This window comes from Myxocyprinus asiaticus, chromosome 21 (genome assembly GCF_019703515.2).
Source record: "Myxocyprinus asiaticus isolate MX2 ecotype Aquarium Trade chromosome 21, UBuf_Myxa_2, whole genome shotgun sequence".
Classification (NCBI taxonomy): domain Eukaryota; kingdom Metazoa; phylum Chordata; class Actinopteri; order Cypriniformes; family Catostomidae; genus Myxocyprinus; species Myxocyprinus asiaticus.
The window spans coordinates 1295001-1305000 of NC_059364.1; the positions used below are offsets into that span (position 1 = coordinate 1295001).

General features: G+C 41.5%; 2 protein-coding genes across 2 annotated transcripts in view; both read left to right on the plus strand.

The window, feature by feature from the left end:
* The window catches only part of LOC127411940 (serum response factor-like), an 896621-nt gene that overhangs the window by 585788 nt on the left and 300833 nt on the right, over positions 1-10000 (plus strand). The window lies entirely within an intron of this gene.
* LOC127411960 (inositol polyphosphate-5-phosphatase A-like) overlaps positions 1-10000 on the plus strand; it is a 229095-nt gene that overhangs the window by 208946 nt on the left and 10149 nt on the right. The window contains exon 13 of the mRNA XM_051647929.1: positions 9533-9644. Within this exon, the coding sequence (XP_051503889.1) occupies positions 9533-9644 (112 nt within the window). The remainder of the gene's footprint in view (positions 1-9532; positions 9645-10000) is intronic.

Consider the following 10000-nt stretch of genomic DNA (forward strand, 5'->3'; position numbering starts at 1 on the left):
TAAAGGCAGTGCATTAGCTCAGCTGTTGTACGATTTTATTGTAAGACTTTCAATGCAGGAATTGAATCGAGGATTCGACCGGTGGTAATTCTGAGGACAATGAGAGAGTGGAGGAAGACGATGCTATTTATTTTCACTAACTGGGTTACTATGAACGAGCACAAGAGAAAGAGCAGTGATCGGCAGTGACCTGTACATGCTGCTCCATGGTTTCTCAGACTCCAGAGGAGAAATATTCCCTGCCTCGGAGTGAGTGTGTGAGTGTTTGTCGAGTCTAGACGGGTGAGATTGTTCTGCTCTGAGGGTCGTGAGGTCAGTGTGAAGGGTCGGAGGTGATGTACAGTTATTCTTCACCGTTTGGTGTTGATGTGGAGACCCGCGAGTGTTCAGTGAACAGCAGAGGTGCTTCAGCGCTCGTCTCCCAAACACTGGGAATAGTGATGCTTGCTGTGATATGAGGAAGAGAAAACAGATTGTCATTAATGAAGCATCAGGGAGAGTTTAGAGGATACACATCACTGCAGTACACTCCACACTGACAAGATATAAGAACTAGAGCCTCAACTGATGGAACTGCACTTCACTCCGTCAGTAACTCATATTGTGCCATACGTGAGGTGAAAAGCTAAACCTACTTATAGAATTTTTTGCTCATTTGGTAACATGGTACAGGGATGGTGATACAAGAGTAATAAATCCTCACCATATTGGAATCAACCATATTGCTATTTACATTGTACTCAAGGTACTTCAAAGAATACCGTAGTACTACCATGGTACACTACATGTCCTAAAAATCCATGCCCTAACAAAATGGCATGGTGGTGGTTCAAGAAAAAAATGGTAGTAACATGTTTTTTGGGACATGTACCATGGTAGTACATGTCATTTGAATGATCAATATATCAGATCATATAGTAATTTGATTTATACCATGTTACTGAATAATTACCATTTTCATATGTTATAGTATTGCACATGTCCAATTTCCTATTTTCAAAAACATGGTTTTACATGTAATGGTACCATGTAAAAAAATAAATACAAAATGTAAAATGAACAATAAATAAATTATGATACAATGTCTAATAAACATGGTATTACCATGTTACTATTTCCAAAAACATGGTAGTTCCATGGTAATTTCTGATACTGTGTTGTTACTGCGCCCAGATGAATCTAGAGATGTAATTCTTCAATGTTTACTCTTTACAAACGGCTTTTATTTCATTCCCCAGATATCCCTGTAATAATATGTGAAGATTTTTGTTGTTGTTGTTGTTAGTTTTCCATTCAATGTAAAAATGTATGACCACACAGAGACTGACTTCATTAGCGTTACAGACTGTCAGTGATAATATCAGTGAGAGGAAACACACACACACATTCCTGTATGATGTCACTCCTTGTGTGTGAGTGTGTGTAAGTGTGTGTGTGTGTTAGTGTGTGTGTGTGTTTGTGAGTGTGTGTCTGTGTGCGTGTGTCTGTGTGTTTGAGTGTGTGTGTCTGTGTGTGTGTTTGTGTCTGTGTGTGAGAGTGTGTGTGTTTGTTTGTGTGTCTCTGTGTGTGAGAGTGTGTTTGTGTTGTGTGTGTTTGTGTATGTGTGTGAGAGTGAGAGTGTGTGTGTGTGTATGTTTGAGTGTGTGTGTGTGTTGTGTGTGTGTATGAGTGTGTGTCTTTCTGTCTGTCGGTGTGTGTGTGTGAGTGTGTGTCTGTCTGTCTGTCGGTGTGTGTGTGTGTGTGTGTGTGTGTGTGTGTGTCTGTGCGTGTGTGAGTGTGTTTGTGTGTCTGTCTGTCGGTGTGTGTGTGTGTGAGTGTGTGTGTCTGTCTGTCTGTTGGTGTGTGTGTGTGTCTGTCTGTCTGTTGGTGTTTGTGTGTGAGAGTGTGTGTGTGTGTGTGTGTGTGTGTTTGTTTGTGTGTCTCTGTGTGTGAGAGTGTGTTTGTGTTGTGTGTGTGTTTGTGTATGTGTGTGAGAGTGAGAGTGTGTGTGTGTATGTTTGAGTGTGTGTGTATGTGTGTGTGTGTGTTGTGTGTGAGTTTGTGTTGTGTGTGTGTATGAGTGTGTGTGAGTGTGTTTGTGTGTCTGTCTGTTGGTGTGTATGTGTGTGAGTGTGTGTGTGTCTGTCTGTTGGTGTGTGTGTGTGTGTGTGTGTGTGTGTGTCTGTCTGTTGGTGTGTGTGTGTGTGTGTGTGTGTGTGTGTGTGGGTGAGTGTTTGTGTGTCTGTCTGTCGGTGTGTGTGTCTGTCTGTGTGTGTGTGTGTCTGTCTGTCTGTTGGTGTGTGTTTGTGTGAGTGTGTTTGTGTGTCTGTCTGTCTGTCTGTCGGTGTGTGTGTGAGAGTGTGTGAGTGTGTGTGTGTGTGTCTGCGTGTGTGTTGTGTGTGTGGGTGAGTGTGTTTGTGTGTCTGTCTGTCTGTCGGTGTGTGTGTGTCTGTGAGTGTGTGTGTGTGTGTGTGTGTGTGAACTGAAGATCTTTTGTGTTTCTGATGTGTTCATGTGAATATTTTCGTGTCTGTATAATGAAGCAGTGCAGCTGTTGTTAGATAAGAGAGTCACTATTGTTTACAAATAAAAAACACTCCTTAACACTTAAGTGATACTTTTATGCTTAAATGCTATTAAATCTTGTCCGTTCGAACCTCTTGCCCTCTCCTGGGTCATTTCCTGTCCCCTCTTTACTATCTAAAATAAATAAATACAATCTTAAACTTCTTCCTGTTGCACAACAAAAGTGTGTGAGTATTTGTGAATGAAAGTGTGTTCACTGATAATGGCACACAAACTGTAACTCTACCTTTGATTGACAGCTCCGGTTCTGTTCAGTCCAACGGTTCTATGACTTCCTCTGTGCTGTAATACATCACATGACCTCTGACCTCAGCTCATTAATAGCACATGTCTTATCAGGGTTTGCTTTTAGCCTCTTTCTGTTTGCAGTTTATATGACCGTCATTAAACAGCCCGTCTCAATGAACCAGTGTTTGGCTTGTCACTTATTTGTCATTGTGTAGAACAAGATAACGGCCCGACGGGTGCAATAGGTGATGTGGGACAGGGGCTCAGCTGCCGTGGCGCTAGGGAAGGGTCACTTGACGGAATCGCACAAGATAAAAGCGGAAAAACTGGTTGCAGTCTGAACGAGCAGTCACATTAACAGCAGAGAGGGTGAATAATATCAGCGCTTCGTCAAACATTAAACTCAGTGTGAGCGAGCAGTGAGTCCACGTTCATGAGAACAGAGTTGAAGAATGGTTTCCTTTTGTAAAAATTCTCCTTAAAGCGATAGTTCACTCAAATATGAAAATTATTTCATTTTTCACTCACCCTCATGTCGCTTTGAATAATACGAGAGTCATATGAACTGTTTTTGAGATTTTCTTGATACAACATTTTTTTGTCCTTTTTGAAGCATAACAGCAAAGATTAGGAACCATGAAGCAGTTTTTGTTCAGAATAAATTGATTTTCATGACTTTCGTTGTCCGATTCCCGAACAAATGACTCATTTGAACCGGTTCTTTTGAATCTACAGTCTGAAACGTACAGCATGACCAGTGTAGTCTGATTCACAAATGGATGACTCTTTTGAACCGGTTCTTTTGAATCTACAGTCTGAAACGCACAGCGTGACCAGTGTAGTCTGATTCACAATCGGGTGACTCTTTTGAACCGGTTCTTTTGAATCTACAGTCTGAAACATACAGCGTGACCAGTGTAGTCTGATTCACAAACGGATGACTCTTTTGAACCGGTTCTTTTGAATCTACAGTCTGAAACGTACAGCGTGACCAGTGTAGTCTGATTCACAAACGGATGACTCTTTTGAACCGGTTCTTTTGAATCTACAGTCTGAAACGCACAGCGTGACCAGTGTAGTCTGATTCACAATCGGGTGACTCTTTTGAACCGGTTCTTTTGAATCTACAGTCTGAAACGCACAGCGTGACCAGTGTAGTCTGATTCACAATCGGGTGACTCTTTTGAACCGGTTCTTTTGAATCTACAGTCTGAAACGTACAGCGTGACCAGTGTAGTGACCAGTGTAGTCTGATTCACAAACGGATGACTCTTTTGAACCGGTTCTTTTGAATCTACAGTCTGAAACGCACAGCGTGACCAGTGTAGTCTGATTCACAATCGGGTGACTCTTTTGAACCGGTTCTTTTGAATCTACAGACTGAAACGCACAGCGTGACCAGTGTAGACTGATTCACAATCGGATGACTCTTTTGAACCGGTTCTTTTGAATCTACAGTCTGAAACGTACAGCGTGACCAGTGTAGTCTGATTCACAAATGGATGACTCTTTTGAACCGGTTCTTTTGAATCTACAGTCTGAAATGCACAGCGTGACCAGTGTAGTCTGATTCACAATCGGGTGACTCTTTTGAACCGGTTCTTTTGAATCTACAGTCTGAAACATACAGCGTGACCAGTGTAGTCTGATTCACAATCGGATGACTCTTTTGAACCGGTTCTTTTGAATCTACAGTCTGAAACGTACAGCGTGACCAGTGTAGTCTGATTCACAATCGGATGACTCTTTTGAACCGGTTCTTTTGAATCTACAGTCTGAAACGTACAGCGTGACCAGTGTAGTCTGATTCACAAATGGGTGACTCTTTTGAACCGGTTCTTTTGAATCTACACTCTGAAACATACAGCGTGACCAGTGTAGTCTGATTCACAATCGGATGACTCTTTTGAACCGGTTCTTTTGAATCTACAGTCTGAAACGTACAGCGTGACCAGTGTAGTCTGATTCACAAACGGATGACTCTTTTGAACCGGTTCTTTTGAATCTACACTCTGAAACGTACAGCGTGACCAGTGTAGTCTGATTCACAAACGGATGACTCTTTTGAACCGGTTCTTTTGAATCTACAGTCTGAAACGTACAGCGTGACCAGTGTAGTCTGATTCACAAACGGATGATTCTTCTGGTAGTTTGAAGCTAACTCTTTTTGAATCTATAGTGTAAAACACTATAAAAACAATTAAAAGATTCTGATCAGCTGGTCATTGATTTTGTCATGTCGGACTCTGGATAAGAAAGAATGAATGATTAATACAAGCTTTTTAATTTTTATCTCTGTTACTGTATTGTGTTCCAGTGTTTTTTAAATGGTTAAGTTAGCGTGAGAGTTTCCACGACCGTCTCATTCAGTCAGTCACTCACTGTAAGAGACACACAGGTGGGCAATTGTTGAGTTTATCAGTGTGGCCCCATTAATTAGTGTAATTAGTCTTGTCGTGGGCAATAGGAGTGTGATAGTGTCGACTGGTGTCCGGTTCACACACACCCACTGGCACCTGCTGACAGATAAGTTTGTACACGGCTAATCGGCAGCATTAATCACAGCACCCTGAAGCTACGCGCCGCTGTTTACTGTCGTATTAGAGCTGTAATCTACATGTCACAGTGTGTGAGTGTGTGTGAGTGAGATGTGTGTGTGCGTGTGTGTGTGGTGTGTTCACGTAGGAAGAGGGTCAGATGTCCGTTTATGAACAGTTTAATAATAGAGACAGTAGTTATATTCCAAAGTGTCTGAAATTTGGTTGATTTGACATGAAATGACCCTCTTCGTACCATACATTTCATTCAATACTGAAAAGTGCCACATCAACTAGTTTTGACGGGTGTTTTGGGCATTTGTCTACTTGTTTTAAGCTGGTATGTTTATCAGGAAATGTAGACAGTCGACACTAAAGCAGATCATAAGGTTTTAAAACATGAGTGAATGTTAGTTTCTCATTCAGTTGTTCAGTTCTTTATGATTTAAACTTGAAAATATGTAAATGATTTGCTCTTTACATCTCATGTTATTGTGGTGGTATGAGGCCATATTTCAATCTTCCTCCTGTGGGCTACCGTTTGTTCTTCTCAATGATCAGGGATCAGTTTCAGAGCTCTGCTCAGTCTTTTAGCAGTAACAGATCTGCCTAATCCAGCTGAAGAAGCACATGGAAAACTTCCTGTACTGTTTGTGTGGTCCAGCTTGAAGACTCGGTCACTTTGAAGAGCTAATTCCCACACTCTGCATCTCTATCCCTTTATATCCTGCTCTATCCTCTGCTATCATTCACTCACTCATTCTTCCTCGTGTCTTTCATCCTTACTGTTATCTCTTTAGCCGCTCTTTAGCATACCAAAACTGCCCTTCATTTCCACATGCTTAAAGTGCCATTGATGCTAATTGCACTCAGGCGTTCTGCAAAGACCCCTTGCCGGCTCGTGTTTGGCCACTCAGTCGGGGGTCTGTGTGTTAGCCGGATGTGGGATAACTGGTCCCCCTCCCCTCTTTAACCCCTGCTAACCACCTCTCTTAGACCCTTGACCCTTTCGAGTTTCCCCTCGTCATGGCAATGCTCAGTCCTCTCCAGAAGCAGCTGTGGAGATCTGTTTGATTAGCTGATTCTCTTAAATGAGCCGATCGTCCATCTCGGTGGCCATGTGATAAGCTGCTTTCATGCTCAATTGACCAAAGTGAGTGTCTGTGTGTGTCCTAGCAGCCGAACACTGCACGTGCACTGTGTTTTGTGGTTAATTCAGTTCTCCAGACATGATTCATGTACTCGTGGTGTGATGCTCTTGATTTAGTCTGAAAATATGACTTGCATACACTCCAATTCTGTATGTGGACCTGGAATGGATTCTTTAGTGGATCTCTTTTCATTCTCATCATATTACTCATGTTATTGTATTTTAATTATACAAATAATAATAACTAATATAATAATGATAATAAATGTGTCATACAATTATAACATTTCAGCCATTATGTCTCAACTTTAAAACCCTCTGGCTTTAATTTTGGCGGAACATTCTAGTAAGAACTTTGTGCTGAGCTAAAAACAATAGCGCTTCACAAGCCGAGTGTGCACGTGTTGCTATAAGTGTTTCAGCAACAGAGCAGCACTCATTCACTGATGCACGCTGCACATGAAGACGGTATATTTACTTATTAAATGCATCCTTTGCGATTCACAAAATATTGTATGACTGAATATAATGAACAAGTAACAACGAGTACAGTAACACCTGTGACATGCAATAACACATATTATCGGTGGCCTGGGTATCTCAGCGAGTATTGACGCTGACTATCACACCTCGAGTCGTGAGTTCGAATCCAGGGTGTGCTGAGTGACTCCAGCCAGGTCTCCTAAGCAACCAAATTGGCCCGGTTGCTAGGGAGGGTAGAGTGACATGGGGTAACCTCCTAGTGGTCGCTATAATGCGGTTCTCGCTCTCGGTGGGGCGTGTGGTGAGTTGAGCTTGGATGCTGCGGTGGATGGTGTGAAGCCTCCACACGTGCTACATCTCCGTGGTAACGCGCTCAACCATCCACGTGATAAGATGCGCAGATTGACGGTCTCAGACGCGAAGGCAACTGAGATTCGTCCTCCGCCACCCGGATTGAGGCGAGTCACTACGCCTCCATGAGGACATAGAGCGCACTGGGAATTGGGATTCCAAATTGGGAAGAAAAATAAATAAACAAATAAATAACACATATTATCGGAGTACTGGAAAGTGCTTTTCATTAAGACCAAGAGTGCGATCACTTCACTTCTGGGGATGTGGGCTTTAATGTGCAACATAAATAATGCTTTTTCCTCCATGTGAGTGTTTCTGTTACCGGATTTGAAAGTAACAGTTTGTGTTCAAATTGTTGGCCTTTTTTCCTCTCTCGGCCAAAAAAACGATTCTGAAATTCTGGTGCATTAAAAACACAATCATTTCACATAAACTCGGCATCACCGTTCTAATGGGACTGATTTCACACTATGTATAAACTCCATCATTAACATCCTAATGCTGTTATCTGAGTTATCTGACACATATTGTGTCACTGCATTGACCATCTGCTCCCTTCTGAGGCCGTCAGACGCGTGTGGAGAGCACAACTGAGCGTGTGTGCACTCGAGGAATAGACTTGAGTCTGTAAACCCCGTACTCATCCAGACAATCCCCCAAATGACCAATTATAAGACTGAAAATCTGCTCTTCTGAAACTGAACCGCAAGACCGAATTGAATTCTTTACTCGATTTGAAAAATGAACGCTCTGAACATTTGATTGGCACCTTGTTGTGCAGTAAATCTGTTTAAAATGATGGCCACTGACGAGATCATATCTGTAGTTTAATAACAACTTTTGACATGACATGTAACGGAAACTGAAAAAGATATAGAGCAAAACGTACCTGGCCATTCAGCTATATTCACATATATATAAATATGACTTCTCTCGTTATATATTATGTGTGAACATTTATATATATAATTTGGAATGCACAATTCCCAATGTGCTCTAAGTCCTCGTGGTGGCGGAGGACGAATCTCAGTTGCCTCTGCGTCTGAGACCATCAATCCATGCATCTTATCACGTGGCTTGAGCACGTTACAGTGGAGACGTAGCGCGTGTGGAGGCTTCACGCTATTCTCCGCGGCATCCACCCACCAAGAGCGAGAACCACATTATTTACATTTATGCATTTGGCAGACGCTTTTATCCAAAGCGACTTACAGGGACAATCCCCCTGGAGCAACTTGGAGTTAAGTGCCTTACTCAAGGACACAATGGTGGTGGCTGTGGGGATCGAACCAGCAACCTTCCGCTTACCAGTTCAGTGCTTTAGTCCACTACGCCACCACCACTCACATGTACCACTCACATTATAGTGACCACGAGGAGGTTACCCCATGTGACTCTACCCTCCCTAGCAACCGGGCCAATTTGATTGCTTAGGAGACCTGGCTGGAGTCACTCAGCGCGCCCTGGATTATGTTAATTTATAATTAAATTGTAGACTTGTAAACACATTTCATATATTCTATCAAATAATATATGAAATTTGCTACACATTTTGAACACAAAATATATTTACAACACTGGAACCTAAACGAATACAAAAAGAATTCCACATTTAACATTAAAGTGTGTAGAAAGTCAATTTGTTAAATTGTTCAGTATTTACAGTGTTTATTGAAGTTCAAATATTTATAATAGATGATTGTTCATTTTCATATTTACACAATTATATACAAATGTTGTTAAATGTTTATTGTATGCATGCATAATTTCTACTATTTACAAGTATTTACATTGAGTTTACAAATGCTAAATCAGTACTGTCTCTTTAAGAAACAGGGGCAGTTCAGCGAGCATCTCACAGAAGTGTTTTAGTTGAGCGCACAGTAACGAGAGAGGAGTCACGTGGCTTCTCTACGGCACCCGTGCTATGTGTGATTAGAATTAATGTTTCTATTTTTGTTGTTTTTGATCAACAATTAATTAGTCGTTAATAAAAGCTGTTTTATTTGACCTCACAAGGGCCTTCACATTGAGATCACATGACCAGCTGAATTCAGCTCATGTCATCTCAGTAACACTATTGGTTGTGTAATAAACTGATCATCAGTGGCAAATACACCTGTGAATAGAGTATTTATATAGTGACATCACTGGTTAGTGAAAACCTGCAGCATTTCTGGTGTGATGCTGATGAATATTGTCTTTGATTTCTCAGTTATCCGTACAGTGAAGACAGCAGTCAGGGGGAGCAGTACATGAACACTCGATGTCCCGCCTGGTGTGACCGAATCCTGATGTCGGCCTCAGCCAAAGATCTGCTCATAAAGGTGACAATATCATGATTAAACGAGAGTTTGACCACTGATCTACTGTTACCGCACACACAACATGTTAAAACTAAGGCTGTCATTCAGTGTGATTAATTACTGTATATAAAAAATAATATACTGTATTCAAAATGAATGCAATTAATCATACCCCCCTGACCGAATGCAGGGGTCTCGAGACACATTTTTAAAGTTTAAAGCTACATTTAATTTGACACAGCGTCATAAAAAAGTGCCGTTTATGGCAAGAGATGCTGAAAACCAGTTAAATGCTATGCAGCATATGGAATACATGTAGTGGGATTACATGTTTAAAATACAAAATATTAGTAAGTGTATTTCACTACAGTTACAAT